The following is a 20,664-nucleotide window of genomic DNA, read 5'->3' as shown; positions in this document are numbered from 1 at the left end:
AGTGGGGCAGCGGTGGGGTGTCTGGGGGGGAAGCGCTGCCCCGGAGCGGAGCTTTTACGTACAGCAACGCCACTGCCGGGGGAAGGGCGCTTGGGGGCGAGTTAAGAACGCTGTGCTCAGAAAGCACCAGGTTGTTTTTATTCTTTAAAGCAGCCTCGATAGACAGATCGGTTTTTAATAGCTGCCAGCACATGTGTGTTGCTGTGTTTGCCGAGGGGTTATTTATGGTGAGTTAAGGAGAAGCACACTTGGAAGCAGTAGGCGAAGTGTCGGGGTCTTCTTACCCTTTGTTTCCTGGGCTCTCCTTCGTTACAGAGATGTTTTCCTGCGACAACAGGCCTTGAGGCTTCCCACCAGACAGTGATGGCTTGCAACAGTTAAATCACTTTACGTGCAATGCTTAGTACAGTTAAATAAAGCTGGGTTCTCATTTAAAAGAGCTCCTATTTCTTCAAGATCTGTCAGATCTTCAAATTTGTAATCTGCCTTTTTAACTCCACAGCTGGCAGTAAAGAGAGGAGGAAAGGGCCTTTTCCTGTTCACTGGCACACCAAAATTCCCCAGGTCAAAGTTGCACTGCTATCTGTTTACCAGAACAGCAGTAACTGACCTAATCTCACTATGCCAGTGTCAGGGTCACTGGGAGGCCGTGACAACCTGTGAGTATGCAGTTGAAATATTTTCCATTAATTCAAAGAGGAAAATAAATTCCAGCGCCGAAGTTAACATAAAGTGACATTTAATTTATGATAGAGCACATCTCTGGAGATGACAAATTGGAAGCATTATTTGTGCAAGATGCACTGGGGTTCCCATTCACTTTTCTAGCTTCCTGTCCAACTAATCACTTTCCCTTTAGACATGAATTACTCTCGATTCATCACAAGTGTGAGTGCAGCAAGAAAAGCATCTCCGATAAGACTTCTGAGTGAGTATCTGCCCATTCTTTCCAGGTTCTCTAGAAGGGTATTTTTCTATATTCTGGACATTTCTGGAGTATTACTGATAAGGACTTTAAAAGACTTGAAAGAAAACCATGCTGTAAGCTGACAAGCAAGGCCAGTTAACTGCTTTAGCTTTTGTCAAGTTGAATTGTTAAGCAGGTGTAAAGATGAAGAAAGCAAATACCCTTGAACTATTTCAGAAACCCATCCAGACAGGAGAGAGTATTGTCACTTTAGCATGCATCTGGAAATTCTTTCCTGTGTCCTGTCCATAAATTCCTCACCACACCAACCCCCTCAGTGTTACTACACTTTCCTTTTCTATATTATGCTATCTTTAGGCTACCATGTTACGTAGTCTTCTGTGTGACAGATAGAAAAGGTTAACTGCCTATTTATTTATTCAGCTGAAATCTACAGGGACCTGACAGAATCAGAGCATGAGACATACATCACTAGTTAGACCTTCAGGGGTCAATTTCCTCTCTTTGTAAGGGGTTGGCATTTGCTGTGCTGCTTAAAATGCTCCATGCTAGGTCAACTAACTCACTCTAGACAGTCTCTATACTTTTTCAAGTGATACACTGATACACGTCATAACACCAGTACTAATTAACACAGCTTGTGCAGAAAGCCACACTGAGGCTGCAGTTTTGGTGACAAAGTAAATCTGTCTTTACCAGACCAAAAGTCATAGACGTGACCCTTGTTACTGAACATATAAGAATTAACTCCCCATGTTCAAGTTTGCTAAGTAGTAGTGGAGAATAAACTCCGTAACAGGAGGCTTTAAGCCAGATCTGGTGTCATCTGTCCTCTCATACCTGATGTAAAACTGTCAAGCCAGCATGACTGCTATATTGTGAGCTCTTAGCTTTAATGCAGTCTAGTGCTCTTGCTGGATTAAGGTCTAGTCTGTGCTGCATAGATTGGGTCTGAATAATTGTAAAACTGACTTTAACGCAAGGGTTGTTAACTTTCCCTTCATACTGAATTACTTACACAGTGCTTCCACCACTGAAGTTGGGCTATCAAGCTTTCCCACTCCCTTATGGAAAAATAATCATATATGTAACTGTCAGTATAGCTGCACTACTGCCAGCCACATAAGCTGAAGTGAGACTGAACAAAAACCAAAGCCAGTAATTCCAAGTCCAGTCTAAACAGAAGATCAGTAAGATTTTGAATTCTTGAAGCTTAAAAGATACCAGTCAAGGTTATTATAATAGTAGAACAGAGGTAAGATTACAAAAAGCTATTTATAGTTTACTTTAAAACAAAGATGGCTTTTTTTTTATTTTGGTCTGTCCCACTCATGTCTCCCTGCCCACCCCACCTCATTACCCCCACCTATTTAATCTAGGTAGAAAGGCAAGTTTAAAAAAAATTATCCTTCTGAATTCATAACAGTTTAAAAAAGTAAAGTGAGAAATGGAACAAGCTTCTCTGGACTATTGTAATATACTGACTAAAGGATATGATCAGTGTTGTAATAATCAAGTTGTAACCAAGATTTTTTTTCCTTTTACTCTAGGTGAACTGATGGAGAAGGCTCCTCCATCTCTCATCTCTCTGGCTGGAGGAGCACCAAACCCTGACCTTTTTCCATTTAAGAGAGCTACTGTTGCCATTGGACATGGAAGTGCTATTGAGATTGGGGAAGAGCTGATGAAGAGAGCTCTCCAGTACTCAGCCTCAGCAGGGTATCCATCGCAACTGCTTGCATGTCAAGCTGCCAGAATTAAAGGATCACAAAATCCTTTATTATTTCATTAATTCACCTGTGTTTTTAAAACCTGATTGTTAAACTTGTTTTACAAAAAGAAAAAAGGTTTAATTTCTCTCAACTTGCCTATTTACATTTTGGTTTAAGTGGAAAGTTTTGAGCAGATGAGTAACTACAAAAAAAAAAAAAAAAAAAACCAAAACAAGAAACTCAGCAAGCCCTAATACTAGTAATTCTCATGTCATAGCATTTTCTGGCTGTTAGTATTTGAGACTCCAGGCTTCCAAGTCACTAGGAGGAATCATTCTGTATTTTGGAGTAAGACGCATGCTAAAAGACACTGCATTGTGCTACATAGTTCCCACATTCTATAGTGTTTGGGTTACTTTTGTTTGGTACCGTAGATTGAAATCAGTATGTAGTAGTTGGAACTATTTATAGTATTGTCAGCTGTAGTACAAAAATTGCATATCAGTAAGTTACTTTAGCGCTCATGTGAACTCCTCAGCAGACAGCACTGAGGCTTGTGACAAGCTTGGCAAAAAAAAAATTTAGGTACACAATTACAGACAGACACAGGGCATTAATCAGTGAAGACTTTTCTTGACGTTTAAATGAACCCAGCAATTTGTGAACATCCTGGGGTATCTTGAGATCCTGTTTCAGAAATTTGTTATTAGCTGCAGCCTATTACTAGCAGCATTGTGAGCTTTGTCACACTGCCACATTTGAGTATGAGAAGATCCACTCCTAGGAGTGGACATAGTTCAGCCTCCACCCCTCTTCCATCCTTGCCGAATCATTTCTGCCCAGATTTCAGATGATTTGGTATATGAACCACAGATGCCCATCTCTTCTGCTGTTCCATAAGAAATATTTGTCTGATTTTCATTATTTGATAAGGTAGTCATAAAATTAACTTCTAAGCGTATCTGTGTGGCAGCTGAAATGAGGCTTAGGACTGTGCACTAGATTTGGCAGTGATTTAGAGGAACAGCCTAGCTTTGGTCTATATAAGACATTATATACACCTTATGTTATTCATGTTTTAGGATTCCAGAGCTGTTGTCTTGGCTAAAGAATTTCCAGCGAAATCTACATAATCCCCCCACAGCCAACTACAGTCCTGAGCAAGGACAAATGGAAGTGTGTATCACAACTGGCAGCCAGGAAGGCTTGGGTAAGGTAAGACCAAAAGTTTCATATGTTAGAAGCATTTCTTTGAGATATTTATCCTCCCATCAGTTTGGTTATACATGATTCATTATTCAATATACAGCATTACATGCCATTGTATAACTATACACAGGGTACTTTGTTAAATACATGTTCAGTATTATCAATACAAGATAACAGAACTGAAATAAAATTGGTGTAGCACTCTCACTGTCATGAATGCTGAGGTAAACCAAAGAGCCTGTGAGAAAATAACACTACTAAGGTAACCTTTCACATTACTCAGGTAGTGCAGTAATAAGTACGTAAGTACATTATTTGCATTACTGTAACTCAGTTAATTGTTACATTTTCATAAGTACCCTTTCCATTCCACTCACTGCTGCTTAGTTGATCCTTTCTCTAGCTGAAGCACTGTTTCTACTGTGTAATAGAGCACTGTCTTTCCATATCAAATTGGTATTCTGTAGCTGATTACCCAACTTCATTTGGCTCTAAAGCTTTTTTTCATCAGTTCAATGCTTTTCTCACAGACAGCATAATTATATGGTTAGGGAATTACTAGTACCAAATCAAGATTTTTAATCCCACTAAAATTAGAAGTATGCGTACAAGAATGGCACAATCTTTCTAAAATAGACTCGTTTACAGGTGTTTGAAATGCTCATTAATCCTGGGGACAACATCCTCTTGGATGCACCAGCATACTCTGGGACACTAGCAGCTGTAAGTATTCGTTAGCTACCAAACACTGAGTATGTTTCTTTTGAGGTAAACAGCAACGTAGTACTTGATCTGCAGGCTTAAATACTCTCCGTTTACTGTCAAAATATATCTAAGAATCACATTTTTAGTGTTAGTCGAGTTAAGTTCATAAATATCAATTCATAAAAGCCTTTCTTCTAAGTTCTATAAAAGCTATTCCCGGGATTTGGAAGAGGATCTTCTGTTCTAATTCATTCAAGGGCTAGGGTCACATTTGGGATGGGAAGGAAAGCCATCATAACCTAGTTGGGTTGAAACAAAGTTATAACAAGTGGGTATTTTAACATATCAGCACATTCACCTGAAGTATTTTGTGGTCTGATTATACCATAGCTATAAATAGTATAAAATTGGGATAGGTCTAAAACATGTTTATATGAGTATGAAGATGTGAATTATTAAGAACTATACAAAAATAGCAAATTTTACTTCTGAAAAGTAACTTAATCAGTATGTACTCAAATGTCAGCTCAAAATGCATAAGGGTTAGAATAGGTAATACACAATTTCAGTTGTGTCCTCATGCATCAAAAGGAATTTTGATGTTTGCTGTGCTAAGTTTGAATATCTTGTCTAATAAATATACTTTGTTAGGAATATATTTTGACAATGCAGCAGGCTTGCATTTTTATTTAAAAATGGAGACTGCTACATGGTACAAATTGAAATTCCATAGAGGGGACGCAACATGCTTTTTTGTTGCAAATTTACCTGTATTTTTTCATACTGCTGCCAACTTGTCACTGCAATAGCATCATTCCATTCTCTTTTGTATTGCTGAGTATATCTATTAAGAACAGACTCTTTGCCCTTTGTCAGTGAGAAGTAGCTTACAGATATGGCACTTCCACTAAGTAGAATGCAAATTGTCAGTAGGAAATGTGAACTTAGTATCTGTGGTGACACCAATGGAGTCCTGAGAGAACACAGTTCAAATTCACAAAATCCCTTTCTGATTGCAAAACCATATGCAATTTTGTAGAGAAGAGCAGCAGCTGGACATAAGAGCTACCCATTTCTTCTCAGATGGCTTAACAGGCCAAATAAAGAGTAATGTGGTAAGTTTGACAAGCTTCACAGCAAATTCAGGCAAACTTTTTTTAATCATGAGCAAACGGAGCTTGAGATTATAGCTATAAATTCAGAAAGACTTTATCAATGAAATTTAACAATGCTGATGACAAAAGGAAGACCTTTGAATTACGGGATTGACAGTTTCATTCCTCTTATCAACAGCTGAGACCATTGGGTTGTAACATAATTAATGTTCCTAGTGACCAACATGGCATTATTCCAAATGCTCTAAAAGAAATTCTGTCTACTTGGAGCCCAGATGATAGCCACCACCTTCCCAAATTCCTGTACACTGTTCCAAATGGGTGCAACCCAACTGGAAACTCTCTGACCACAGAGCGCAAGGAGGAGATTTACCAGGTATGTAGCTGGGGCCATATGAACCTTGTAGCTGGAAATGGAAAAGTGTCAGTCCCATTTAAGTAGAAGATATCCCTTGTGTGGTATTTGGGCCAGTTATCGGTCCAGTAGACATTCCTCCTAGAACTTATTTCTAGCAGAACCTCTTTCATGACAACTTTTCAGAGGTGAACTATGCATTAGATAAATTGTTTTTGCAACAGTAGCCCATTGCTGGCCCTTATCTTTGCTATGGGCTTCTAACTGGACTTACTGCAAGATTCCTACACATTTTGAACACCGTTGCAGAACAGATTCGGTTATTACAGTTGTCCTTGTACTGCAGGTACCATGGTTACTCTTATAATTACTTGATGTCTAAATTGGGTATTGAAATATTCTCTTGATAGGGCCTTGTATATAGTGAATGAGCAATACACAGGATCATAATATGGTCCTGGTAGTAGGCCCAGTGTAGAGGAAGTACTTAATTTACAGTGTCTTTACATTTTAACAAATCTTTACTTTTTATTAATTTCTTTAGCTTGCAAGAAAATATGATTTCCTCATAATAGAAGATGATCCTTACTACTTTATTCAGTTTGAAAAGGTAATTTGCCATCCATACTTCTTAGCAATACCTTTTCTGGTCCAGGAGAGACCCAAGATATGAGCCGTGGATCTTCCTGCATGTTCCTTCTTCATGTCCTATGCCAAGGTAGTTCTAGACCTCACAGTGTATGCTACTTTCAGTTGTTGCCCCCTTTGTGGCATTTCAGTGCCTCAGTCACATTCTAATTCCTCAAACCTTATTACAGGACAGAATTTCCTGCAGTAGTCAGAAAATAGGTAAGACTTTGCCTCCAGAGCAAAACAAGAATGCCACTAAAACAGCACTTAATAGTAGCCCCTTAATGTACCTTTCAGCCCAGTTTCATTCAGTGGAACACTGCCTACTCCCAATCTACTATATACCAATTTTACCCCTTGGCCTTTTGGAGAACCCGAGAGAATTCTCCCAGATACTACAGGAAGTAGAACTAGATAGGCAGGTTCCCTCCTCCATGTAAATTTTCCTTAAATGGGTGACAACTGACTGTTGACCTATCTTCACACATGAGTCTACAGCAGCACAGTCTGCACAAGTACCTAGAAGGAGGTCTTACAAGCAGTATAACACTGGTAGAAGCTAAAGTTCAGCATTTTCTATTTTGCAGTATGCTTTCATGGAAAGAGCCAATAAAACCGCTTCACTTGTTGAATAGCATTACACAGATTTTAGAGCATAAGGGGAAAAGGTGTAAAAGTAGAATTACTGATGAGGAAAAAAGTGTGCTGAAGTCAGGTCAAAATTTGGCCATAGCTTCTGATTATTTATTTTTTTTTAATCTAAAAGCTGCAGAGCCCCATCTTAAAAATTACAGTATCTGTTCAGTCCATAAAAAAATCTTGGCAAAGAAACAATTATTTTTCTCTTATACTTGTGACGTCATACCAAAACTTGAACTGAACACTAGTATGCTGAACAGTGGGCTAAGCATCAAAAAACAAGGCTGCTTTCTTGATGACTTTCATAGGATATTGTAATCACATCTCAGACAGCTAGCCTAAATGGCCACTTGCCAGCAAGTTACTGCATTTTCTTCCCCCTTGGAATGCACATCAAAATACGTATCAAAATAATTCTTTAAGAAATTATGTCTTCATAATAAAGAAAATTATTACATCATAATCTTTACTAGCATCTTGAATTTATTTTTATTTTTCTTCCAAGCCATGGGCTCCAACTTTCCTCTCAATGGATGTGGATGGCCGAGTTATAAGGACTGACTCTTTCTCTAAAATTCTCTCATCTGGGTAAGGCCAACTTTGGACTGCGCAGCGCTGCGTGTTCAGTTAAGGCACAAGACTTCATACAAAATGATCAGACATGTCAATTTTTTCATCTAATACCTATCCATTTCTGGAATGCACTTTTGCAGTCCACTGACTTTTCATGTTATCTCTTGGTAGTCACGTAATTCCAATTTCTGTTTCTCTTCTGATACTGATAACCATTCTCCCCAGGCAGCCCATTCTTGCAGATGCTTTCTAGGCAGAAAGACACATGCTGAATCCAGCTCTGTTCCTGGAACTCCTAGCAGTTTTTCTCTCTTGTTTTTCCATTTCTCCTGTCTCTTACTATTCCTGCAGACTCTCTATAAACTTGCAGTACAGAAAGAAACTATGGCATTCTCCACAAACTGTTCAGAGCATTGCAGTGCTTTCTGGTCTTCTAGTCTTACAATTCTCTGCCTGAAAAACTAGGCTGGCTGTTTTCCATTTCACACAAATGAACATACTTGATTAACTTGCTTTTGTTTGTTATTCTGATAACTGTAAGAGAATAATATGAATTCTGCACTGGCAGATAGTGATTATAACCCTATACCTGAGAAAGTGAGGAGATGACGTGATGCTAAGTGTGATTGTACTTTCAAAAGTCACAGTGAAAAGCCATGCTACATTTTTGTCTTTGTCAAAGACACATACGAGTTTACTGGCTCTATTTTTCTTCAAAGAAAAGCTTGAGCCAATCTGTAAAGATGGGTCATAAGAATTCGAACAGAAATAAGAATCTAGTTTATCAGTCAAAATCTCATTTATTCTACAGTACTAAAAGGGAGTGAAAGAGTAAAGCTGTTTATCGCTTCCATCTGTTTTTCAGAAAGTCTGAGCACTCATGATTTTTCATTATGTGAAAACCTATCCTTCCTTCCCTTCGAGTCATCTAAATCTTTGTGATTGCAGAGGAAAGCTTAAAAATGTGGGCTATGTCCTGAAGTCTGAGAACTAAGAAGCTACTATAAGCATTAAAAACCCTTAAATGTTTTTATTTCATGACTTTGAATAGTCATAAATTGCATAAGCCTGTGATTTAGGGCAGTATTAAAATAACAGATAAACTTAAAATCATAAAAGATCCTTACAGACCAGTGAAATGGTTATGTTTTCCCAGCTAGAAGTTAAACCATAATTCACATGAAGTATTAGCACATTGCATTTCTGTAGTAACTTTTTTCTGTTGTTTTTTTCTCTAGATTAAGAATAGGTTTTCTGACAGGACCCAAGCCTCTTATTGACAGAGTTATTCTACACATCCAGGTTTCAACGATGCACACCAGCACTTTCACACAGGCAAGTACTAAATAGCCAACTCAACTGGATTTAGAAAAGGTAGTATATTCCAGGTCACAAGAAACCACAAACAGCTTTGCACTTTTGCAGTTCTTCTGCACTTCTGCAGTCTTGGTTATAAACACATACTTTGTCAAGTCTGCCACAGGAAGACAGACTGCCATAGAAATTACAACCAGAGCTAGATAGTGTCTCAGTGCATGGAAAGTACAGGTAATAATGGCCTTAACTCTCAGATTTCAAGAACCAAGATGTAAAATACTTTCTATCTCTTGCTAGTAGGTTCACTTGAAAAACCTCAATGTAAAGCACACATTGGAAGAAGCACTCGGGGTTGGGTTTTATTGTTTTTCAATCTACTTTATAATTAGAACAATACTGGCAGCCCACAAAAACATTACAAAGTAGGCTACCAACTACAGCCCTTTTATGGTTCGTAGTAAGGAAAGGAGACATTGAGCGCATGTAAATATTACTTCCATCTTCCAGCTCCATTAGTTTGTCAGAGGCAGCATTAAAGCAAAGAAGCTGATATGGGCACAACCTAAGCCTACATTGCCTTCCTTTTTCTCCCCGATTACCATATTTAGCTCTCCATCCATTTTTCCTTCCCTCCACCCCAACTTCCGAACACTGCCATGATCCTCAGAGACCGCAGTAACATGGACTGCAGCGGCCTGTTTCTGTTGCCACCTCTGTTTATAAAGGGCTCTAAGATACCCTAAATGCAGTTCTTGCCTGTGTGGAATTTTGCATAATGTATCAGGATATGTATCTTATGATGATTGCAGAACAGTCCTGTTTAAAATATTTTATTGATTATATGTTTTATTTCTTTAGATTATGGTATTACAGCTGCTTCAGCAATGGGGAGAAAAGGGTTTCTTGGAGCATATAGACAGGTAGGGTCATGTCATATGCTGAATCCCGTCATTTGTCATTCTGCTTCTTATTTTCTACATAAAACATTCTTTGCAGTAAAGAGGTCAGAAGAGGTGGATCGCTACCAAGCCAAATCACCAAGACTGACAATATTCACACAAGAGTCCTGAAGGAGCTCAGAGTGAAGTTGTAGACATGCAGGTCAGGGCATGTAACCCACCACTACAGACCAGCAGTCTGCCAGTCCACAGGCCCAGTCATTATGCAGCTCCTACATGAAGGGAACTCAAGATGATCCTGGGAGCTTCCACACAGCTTCACTGCTGAAGCAAAGGCTAAGATCACTGAGCACATCATCTATTGAGTGGTCAGCATGGCTTCTATAAAGGGAGCTCTTGCCTCACTAACTCAGCAGGGATTCACATACTTAACCTAGTGATTGTGGGTGCTGGTAGAAAGATCTGACATGCATTTTGTTTTCATTTATTATGCTGGAGGAACATAGTTTCTCTTGACTATCCACGCTTCATTTCAGATGCCATACCTGGTTGCCATTAGAACTCCAAGCTTATTATGTCAGGAGGGGTGTACTATACAGACACCTATAAACAGGAACATGAGCAAAGCATGGAAAAAATTCTTACACCTCACTGTAACAGGCACTTCTATTCCCTGAGCACCTGCCTGTTGTTCATACTGTAAATACCAGTATTAAAAAAAATTAAAACAAAAAAGTCTAAAGCAGACACAGCAGCCATAGCCCTCGTTTTAAAGATTAGAAAAATAAAGATAGGCTTTGCAAGGAAACTTGAACCATGCTCCAGCTCAACTTTCAGCAGTTTGAAAAACACATTCTAAATGCATCTGTCCACTTACCTCCTTCTTGTAGGCTAAAAGGCATCCCTACTTAAGCCAGAAACCATTCTTCCTCTAAGATAATAGAAACAGCACTGCAATAAGCTAGCTGCAAGCCTTTATAACCTTTTAGGGTCAGTTGTCAGGTGACTTACTGATGAGGCCCAACAGCTGACTGGAATCTCTTCCAAGTGATTTTATTTGGACAAGTTTCACTTGTTAAGAGTATGCTTTTGAGAAGGAGCTAGCTTGTTGTTTGGACCACTTACGTTTTTGTGGAAGTCTTGTCTTCCTACTACTTGTAATTTCATTCTGGCATGTCAGTAAAATGGTAAGAGAAAGGCAAAATCTTGCAACAGAATTTGTGATGTGGTAAAAACTGCATTTTTGTTGATGTAGCAATTGGTGTAGGCTGAGTCCCAGAACTGTGTAAGCCTGTGTTGGTGTTTGTCTATCAGGTGTAATAAAATACATCCAGAAATTAAAGCTATTGGTTCAGAGAGTATGTAAAAAAATCTAAGTGTAAAATTATGGAAATTACTAAGTATGTTTTCTTTAGACATGGGAACACATTTGCATCTGATTTATGAACTCTGTATTGGGCATTTCTCTTGTGTCTCCCCTGGCACAGCTGTCTCCTGTTAACAAGAGCAAGGCTTGTCCATGTTGAAACTTGGGTTAGGGTCATTTTCCTCATTTTCCCCAGAAAGAGATTGAATTATTTGTAAGCTTCACTTAAAGTGTGAAGGAGATAGATTCAGGAGTGTGGAAAAGGGGAAGCTGTCAAATAGCCATTATATGTTTATCATATGTTTTGCTTTTTACCTTGTGAAATATCATTTCCATGTGTATCTATTACAGAAATTTAACCCAATTGCACAAATGTTGAACCTGTGCTTTTGCATATGTGTAAGTCTTTAATTTTCTTCAGTATGTCCGTTTTGTGCAGTAAATATTGTTGACAGGGCTTGTATCCACTGATACAGACAGAATGGATATAATATAGAAAAAGTTCTTGTGACATATATAAAGCTTAAGAAGCAGCCAGGCAGGTACTTTCTCTGTGTGGTTGATCTGTGCTTTGTTGGAGACACACTGAAGCATTCAAGACCTCTCTGATAAATATACAAAGTTTTATATACACAGTATACTGTATTTGCCCATCTAGGATATGTTTTTATCTCCATTAAGTGTGCATTTAGGTTGTTCAAGTAGAAAAGCTTTGTTTCTGCCTTTGGAAAGAAATGGACTTTGAAGCTCTATGAGATCATGACTTTGAATTGATAATTTACTTCCAGAGTGGTGGAGTTCTACAGGACCCAGCGGGATGCAATGCTCACTGCTGCTGACAAGTGGTTAAAAGGTCAGTGAGTGCAACACAGATAATGACTTAAATTTTTTCCAAACTGTTTATCATGTTTGTGGTCAAGAAAAATCACTAAAGTTCATCTCTTGACTGAAGTGACAGATAAGCACTATAGCAAATCAATGACATTAAATACTCAGCTTAGGACGAATTATCTGGTACTGCTGTTTTTTTGCTGGTGGGACAAGGGGATTGTGATGAGTACAGAGCTTGCCACATGACTGAATAAAGCACTTTCACAAAGAGCATATATTTCACTCCACTATGTTCTTATACTGTTTATGTTTAAAATCTGTCAGATTCGGTGGCCTTAATTTAAGAGAAATAAATAATTGATAGCAGTAATGATATTTTTTTTGTCAGAAATCAATTTCCCGTGTTCCCTTCTGTGGTTAATCACAGAGCATAGAAAAATATGATCAACAATAATGCAACTACAGTTAATGATTCACTCCTTTTAGTGAGTTTAAGTGGAATCAGTAATAACTGCTGAAGAACCGCCCGCCTGCCTTAGATGATACTTCCATGTGACAAGGGTACTTAGGCCCCACACAATCATTAATGTACTTACTTTTGCTAATTCCCGGGTTTTAGGTATGAAGTATTTCTTCTTTTTCTCCATGGATGTGAACAGCTGGGGGTTGTTGACCTGGTTAGGCCCTCTTTGTCTTAGTTCCCAAAGTATCAAAACAGCATAATAGCACTGGGCTACCTTAAAGTGTGTTGGAATTTTGAATAATGCATCAAGATATGTGGCCTATATTCCCCTTGAGGTTATCAGAGCAACAAATCTACTTCACTGAATCTATGATGTATCAGTTAAAGATGGGGTGGAAGTTTCTTTCCCGATTCCTTTGTTTTCTCTCTCTCTCCCCAGACTTGGCAGAATGGTACCCTCCTGCTGCTGGGATGTTTTTATGGATCAAAATTAAGGGTATTTCTGATACACAGCAGCTCATCACGGAAAAAGCTTTGCAGAAAGAAGTATGATCTATGGTTTAATGGCTTATGATGTTAAATTGAAATGAGGGAAGGATAAAATAATTTTACCATATCTATCCACACATATGCACACACACAAAAAAGCAGGTCAACTTGCCATATACCATCACTGAGTCTGCAAGTCAGGCATTGTCACATAGTGACTCATTAATAAAATATTTTTATGTCTCTATTCAGATGCTGATATTTAATCAGCTTATTTAAATTTAAACCATTATAATAGCACAGTACATCATGTATAGAACATATATAGAGAATATTAATATACGTACCGATATGAATAATGGCTGTCCACAGTATCTTTTCAATAACAGAAATTAAGTGAGATTTTATTTCTACAATTTGCAAGAGCCAGCACTGTGTACTGAGTAAGCTACATTCCACCTTATTGGTGCTTCTAAACATTGTGATGATAAGCCAGACTTTGTAACCCACCAGCCTAGGTAAACAAAACCTAAGAGCCCTTTGATTTTGTTTTGAAAAGTCCAATTCAAATACATATTTCTGGCTTCTAATTTTGAAGAGAAGAAATACATTATGCCATGTTCTGACACCAGTGTTTCAGCAGTGAGATTTCTCAAATTTAATTTAACATAGTGTTTTAAAACTGCAGAAGTGGTGATAACCAGGTGGCTAATCAATTTTTCTCAGGTGTTACTGGTTCCTGGAGGAGCATTCAATATCAATAGTTCAGAGCCAAGTTCTTATGTCAGAGCCTCCTTCTCTTTGTCTTCTCCAGCCCAGATGGATCTGGTAAGTGAGATTTTTTTCTTCTACTTTCTTACCAAGACAGTATTTCGTGCAATAATGCTCCCTAATTTCTACTTATTTCTCCTTATGTGTTTTCTTGAGTGTTAGTGTAGTTTGTTTAGTACTTGGGTTATGAAGCAATACTTTTGAAGCAGTATTGGCTGCTTCTTAGGCAAGACACTCATAACGAAATTACCTGAAAGGTACCAGATTTTTAAGACCACTTGAAATTTTTCTCTGAATCTCGTACATGTAGATTCTCACACTTAACCCTCCCCGACATTATTCATAAAGGCTTTACTGCGGACTAGAGTAAGTTTTGCTATTTGCTTTAGCATTAGCAGGCATCATATAATTTTTATTTTCCAGACTTTCCATTCCTGAGATTGAATTACCTGTTTTCTTAGTGTGTGTGTTGTCAATCCTTTATAAGAAGGAATATTGTTTTTCTTGCATACAATCGACATATATGTTGTATTTCATTTCTCAGGAACAGATCTATGTATTTTACATTTTGGATGATACTTGGCTGTATCTATAAAATCAGTGGATAGATAGGAGACATTTATTTGTGCAGATTTAATACTCATTTAATTCAGATGCTTGAAACAGTTTGGTATTTGTAGTTGTACTTTCAGTTGTGAAGGTTTGTAACTTGTAAGTGCTTCTACTGCCTTTCTGTTCCTTCTTTTATAGTTCTTCTATTTCTTCCTTCTTCTTTGTAAAAGTAATTAATAACCATACTGTCGATAATCAAATGTATCTTTTACATGCTTCCCCACTCAACTGTTCTTCCTTTTCTTTCCACCTTGGGAGCCTCCAGGCCTATACACGTTGTTATAAAAGGAAAACAGAGAACATCAGCGGAATTTTGCAGTATAAAATACTGAGTTTGTATATAGTTAGGGTGGTTTCAGTAGCTTTACAGGTTTGACATGTTGCCTATTTAAGTAATGCTGGAATATAAATGTGAGCCATATTTGTGTCATTGCAGGCCTTCAAGAGACTGGCTGACCTTATAAAAGAAGCTTTGTGAAAAAGCTAAATAGAGATCTTGCAGCAATCAAAATCATCTCCAGAAAATATTTACTAACATTTAATAACATCAGAACACTTCAAAAGCAAGCACAATACAGTGGATGTTTCCTTGGAATGTTTCAGCTAAAAAAGAAAAAAAAAAAAAAAGAAGGAAAAAAATTTGCTTTATTGGGGTTTATTTTGACAGGACATTGCACCACTAAGTTTATTGAAATTCAGAAGCATTTAAAATACTCAAACCCAAAATGTTCTGTTTCCTGTCAAATTCATGGTTTTTTAGATTTGTATTGATTTTTGGTTTGGCTTTGGGTTTCCATTTGGGTTGGGAAATGGAAATGAGTTACTTAAGAAGTTGCACCTGAGGTGGTCTTAGCCACTATTACTTAATCCAAACTGACACATTCCTTCAATACCTTATGTTGGAATTGTCTTGTGTGTCATTTTCCTTCTTGTCCTGTTGTATGGCATCTGGTTTTGAAGATCTGAAGATCAGCATTTAATTTTACTAATATTTTATCAGGTAAAACTGACGTAAGGGTGTTAAAAAATTGAAACTGATCCAGCAAAATTAGGCTATGATTACAGCTCGTTCTCTAATTTGTAAAAGGTTTTCTAATTGCTGGCTTCTAACTTCAGTCTGTGAATAATTATTCTGTACCTGCGTTAGAAATTCTGTGGTTTGCAGAGGCATGTGGATGTGCTAATAGAGCTGCTCCCTGCTCTTGGTTAATCAATCAGACATGCTTTTAAATGGAGAGCATGAGTAACTAAACAGAGGGCATAGTGGAATGACAATACCCTGACACTGCCAGAGGTACAAAGCAAGCGAAATGAAAAAATAAAGAAATGTTTTGATCTCTGATCTCTTGGTCATTATCATCCCAAACATTTGATTCTTGGCAACATGTACAAAACCTTCAGAAAGTTTTAACTGTACAGATTCTCCAAGGAGAGGCCACAGTCCCAAAGCTGCTCTCAGGGCACCACTGCTGTCCTTGAAGACAAACTTCACTGTTACTGTGTGATGGTGCTAATGGGAGGTCCAAACTAGCAGTGCCTTCTGTGCAGTGCTGTTTAACACCAAGTGTTCATGCTTCAACTTGGTTTCTCAACCACACACAGAAATTTTGAAAGCTCTGACTTTGCTAAGTAAGGCAATTTTTATCTTGGATTCAATTTATTAAAACATTTTATACAACAGAATGAGTTGGTGTCTGTTTAATATATTTTTACAGAGGAATAAATGTAAATCTCATGTAAGACTGATTTTAGTTCTCAGGCAAATGCTATTGTCAAATACTACTGTCACATTGTCATTCAGACCAACCTGAATTAGAAAAACATAATCAAAATATCATTATTAAGCAAGCTCTGTATTGGTGATGTGTTGAATAATACACCACTTAACTAAACACTAATTTAGTTGAATGCAAGCAAAATGCAATCCCATTTGCTGCACATTAGATGCTTTTGCTATCAGCTAATTTAATTTAGAGGTTTTTTCTCTGACTGTGGCGAGGCATCTAAAATTAAATTAACACCCTGAACAGTGCAAATTGAACAATGGCAGTGAAATCTTAGCACATACTGTTTCCCTGAACCTCTGAAAGCAGAATTTCTGGACTCCTGGGAGAGAGCATTCACCATGATTAAATGTTCCCGGAGGAAGCCACTTAGAGACAAAAGGCAAAGGGCAAAAGGCAACAGGTTCACATAGAAAGAAATTATGTGGCAAATGAAAGCTTTGTTTTTCCCTTTCTGTTTCATCTGTCCAAGAACAAATAACCTCTCCTTCAGAGCAGATTTAGTCTGATGCAAGTGACACAATCCACTGCTGGGGAAGAGAGGAAGGAAAGGTCTCTGTGGTAAGCACATCTGTGGTGCTACCTGGATATGGGCAGCTGTGGAAAAGCTTACAGCAGTGCTGTAGAGAGCTGCCTGATGTGGGCAGCTCCTGGCAGGCCGATTCTCCAGGCTTATTTCTGAGTGGTCAATACCTACCCATTCTCTTGTACCTACAGTTTGGTTCCACTGGATTTTCAGACTTTAGGCAGATTAAGAAGACCTATAAATTCTGGACAAATAGCTACTGTACATGACCCAAACAATTATGCTGTACAAGAAACATAAATCTTAACCCACCCTACACGTATCATGTGCCTGTGTTGCTGCACACATTCAGACTTGTACAATGCATCCCACTTCTGCTTTCCAAATGTTACCAATGTAGCGAGGGGCAGCAGTTCTTCCTCAGGAGAATGGAAATACTAACTATAACAACTTCAACATAACTCCTGAACTTCTACATAAAATACATTTACAAATTCTAGGTTCATGAAGGTCGTTACTCTAAAGGAAAATACTCCCCTTAACTTTCAAAAAAGAGCCCTTCAGCACTGCTGTGATTAATGAATAATTGAGAAGAAAAGATTTTTATGGGGAATTCATTAGAATAGAGAATGTATGTGTGTATCCAGTATGACAGTTCTGACACTAAACTGTGAGCAGTTAAACTGTGAGCATGCAGAGAATTATTTCATCTAACTGAATGCCAGTCCCTGAGCATCAGTGATGGTGTCCAAGAACAGAGTTTTTGTGGAAAACACTTGACTTAGTTTTGGAGGGTTGTCCACTAAATTCTGAATGCAAGTTTCATTTTAAACCTCATCCTTTAAAATCAGTTTGCTGTGTGTGGAGCCTTGTATTTTAAACCTTGTGGCCTATGGAACTTTCAGTTCTGCCATTGCAATATGAATTGTGATACACTGGAGCAAATTGAGCTCTACTGGTGCACGCCCTAAACTGTCTTGCTTTCTTTATTTAATAACAGTTTTTGAACAGCCCACTGTAGACTGTGTTTTAGATGGGAACAGAACAATTGCAGTGTTTGAACTGTAGTCATTCTGAATGAAAAGCATTCTGCAAATACAAAGGAACACACATTTTCATTTTTCTAACGTTGCTACCAGGAATACCAGTGCCTCATAATGGCTGTGGAAGCTATTGTGTAACCCTGCAAAGCTCAGGTATCACCCCAGAAGGATAAGGGCCTTGTTGATTCTTTTTGAGAATGCTGATTTCCTGCTAGGAGAATACCTTTAAAATTGTATTTTCTTTGTATTTTCAGCTTCTAGTAAATCAGGTCTGGATTGATACAGCAAGTGATATAGCAAGTGAATATGCTGTGATGTGACTTTGAAAAAAAAATAACATGAAGGTATTTCTGTTCCTTGATTTACATACATTTTCGTCATGATTCTATGATTAATAAGAGAGAGGGATCATCCTGTTGAGAAGAGAAAGAACACAACCCTGACAGCACAGAGCATCCAGGTGATTGGAAGCTTCAGAAATGCCATCAGTGAGCTCTTGCCAGTGTCACGAAGCCTGAAGCAAGGCTATGCAGTCTGTTTCATCAGTGTTGAAGTGAAAATATGCACTTTCTAGGCTGTGCAACCTGTGAACAGGATTTCTTGAATTTACATTTGGTTTTAGTTCTCCAGAATATTTTCAGAAAACTTGGCATATGCCTTCATGACCTGAAGGACTGGGCTTATAATGAAGTAATGAAACTTTTTCCAGCTAGAAAGCAATATGGAGAATGACCAGAAAAATAATCCAGATTTCTGCCCCCGAAGCTGCTTCTTACTTCCCCCATCAGAAAGGAAAATTATCCCTTTTCAAAGTTCTTACGGAGAGCTGTTGCCTTGCCTTGCCTTGATAAGGTAAGATGGAGAGACTGATTCATTACATAGCGGTTTTGTCACGTACAGTCTAGTTTAAATCACACCATGTCCTAAGACTAGATTTTAAAACATCATGAAACTCCACCCTTGTCCTCTTGTACCAAAGGTAGTCTAGATACAAACCACAGCAAGGACTCAACGTCTTGAACAATGAGAGACAGTTGCTGGCACTGCTGAATGCACAACTTTCACTAGCAAGGTCACGGCCATGCTGGCAAATTTTGCTGCTATAAATTTTATTGACTTTCAGTTTCTGATAACACTAAGTGAAAGCACACTGAACTCTGGCACTGTGCCACGAGAGACTATTATTTGACAGCCAAACTCCTCAGTTCGCTGAGTCACCAAAAACTTGCAGCAGTAAGTCTGTGTAAATGAAAGGCACCTTTTGTCAATGACAAGTTTGTAATGTAACTTTGACCAGACTTCAGTTACTTTTCTGCCCCTCCTACAGAGGGATATAACCAGAATATAACTCAGAGACAAAAATACTGATTCTGCATGTGCAGGTGTTAGAAAACCTTCTAGTTCACCCAGCCTGTAACCATTCCTCGATTTCCCTAGTGAGTGAGTATACTGAGAGGAATAAAACAGCTCCAGGAGCAGTATAATTTAATTTCACTCATTCTTGTTGCACGATCACGGATCAAGCTACTTCTCTGTCAGTATGCTTTAGTGACATGAAGAAAATGTAGAACATAGCTCTTTTATAAATACAGTTTCCTTTTTGCTTGCACAACTTTGATTTCCTTTGACAGACGGTGACCCATATTACGTTCTTCAGTAGGAATAGGTAAGTATTTGCTTGTGGTTTTTAGTATTCCTGTCATGAACAATTTTTCTTTCACAAGGAGCAAGGTATTTTCATCTGCCCCAGTTAAAATATGCAAATAGTAAAACATATTGAAAGAGTCCTTTGCTTTAAATATGTTTTGGCAGTTAGAGACCACCAAGCTGTCATTTGGTCAAATCAGAGCCCACAAGACCCACTTACACTATCGCAATAGTGAAATGTATGCAATTGTATATATGCAAATTCAAGGAGCTGCTTAAACTCACTGGTGCTTGTGTTTGGAAAGTAAAACTGCTGCATGGACCTGTGCAGAGCAAAGTAGATGGTGGGTGTTGATCTTCTCAGGCTGCCTTGACAGTTCTGCTGGTTAACAAAATACTCACCTTGAGAGCTTCCTATACTCCAGCAATGCACTTGACAATGGAGGGTCAGCAACATGCACTGTAAGGTCAGCTACATGCACCAGCCCCTTCCCCAAAGATCCATCCCAGCAAAGGAAATTGACAAGCTATCTGGAGAAGGGGAATTTCCATAAACATCACTGAACTTGCCCTAAAATTTGGCTTCCCTGGAGCTTTGCTCACACAGACATTAGCTCTACACAGTGAGTTTCTCCTAAGCTTCACCCAATTCTCCAGAGACATACAAAGCCAAAGAGATTGCCTGTTTACACTATACCAGAAAAGCCATCCAGGCTATTTTTGTGCTGTCTAGGCTATGTTTAAATAAATATTGAAAGCCTAAGACACTGTCTTTTCTTTCCACAAACACTGATGGTAAAGTGATCAGGTTTTTTGGGGTTTTTTTTCCAAAATCATCTCTGCTGGGCAAGCACAAATATTTTCTTATATTACCAACTTCCAGAACATGTTCATGATTTCTATAGTATTAATGAACAAAGAGCCTCAAGTCCTCAATAATCTTTGCTGAGAAAATATATTTAAACTGGAATGTCATGTGCTGTGTAAGGCAAATCTCTGGAGACATAGTCAAGATCAGCAGAAAAGTGCTTCATTACACAGGTCTAAGAA

At 38.3% G+C, this 20,664-nt stretch overlaps 1 protein-coding gene across 2 annotated transcripts; it reads left to right on the top strand.

The window, feature by feature from the left end:
* The first annotated feature begins 861 nt into the window (after positions 1-861).
* On the top strand, positions 862-15,142 carry AADAT (aminoadipate aminotransferase). 2 transcript variants are annotated; one of them, XM_010019038.1, is made up of 14 exons: positions 862-932; positions 2,312-2,319; positions 2,479-2,647; positions 3,723-3,855; positions 4,498-4,572; positions 5,848-6,045; positions 6,569-6,634; positions 7,799-7,881; positions 9,105-9,201; positions 10,042-10,103; positions 12,237-12,301; positions 13,182-13,288; positions 13,958-14,059; positions 15,051-15,142. In XM_010019038.1, exons 1-14 carry the CDS (start codon positions 862-864, stop codon positions 15,090-15,092), a joined length of 1,278 nt encoding a protein of 425 aa, XP_010017340.1. In that variant the 3' UTR covers positions 15,093-15,142. The 2 variants fall into 2 exon arrangements, with proteins under 2 accessions (XP_010017340.1, XP_010017341.1); XM_010019039.1 differs by lacking the exon at positions 2,312-2,319 and having other exon boundaries at positions 862-928.
* Positions 15,143-20,664: the final 5,522 nt, after the last annotated feature.

The sequence above is a fragment of the Nestor notabilis genome, unplaced genomic scaffold (assembly GCF_000696875.1).
Source record: "Nestor notabilis isolate BGI_N333 unplaced genomic scaffold, ASM69687v1 scaffold12337, whole genome shotgun sequence".
In the NCBI taxonomy this organism is placed as follows: domain Eukaryota; kingdom Metazoa; phylum Chordata; class Aves; order Psittaciformes; family Psittacidae; genus Nestor; species Nestor notabilis.
Note: the sequence above shows the minus strand (reverse complement) of the source record. Positions and strands in the feature narration are given on the sequence as shown.

Coding starts and splice junctions, on each gene's coding strand:
- AADAT (XM_010019038.1), top strand. CDS start 862: ATGAATTACTCTCGATTCATCACAAGTGTGAGTGCAGCAAGAAAAGCA. Junction 3,856..4,497: donor GCCAGGAAGGCTTGGGTAAG/GTAAGACCAAAA, acceptor ACTCGTTTACAG/GTGTTTGAAATGCTCATTAA. Junction 4,573..5,847: donor ACTCTGGGACACTAGCAGCT/GTAAGTATTCGT, acceptor TCTTATCAACAG/CTGAGACCATTGGGTTGTAA.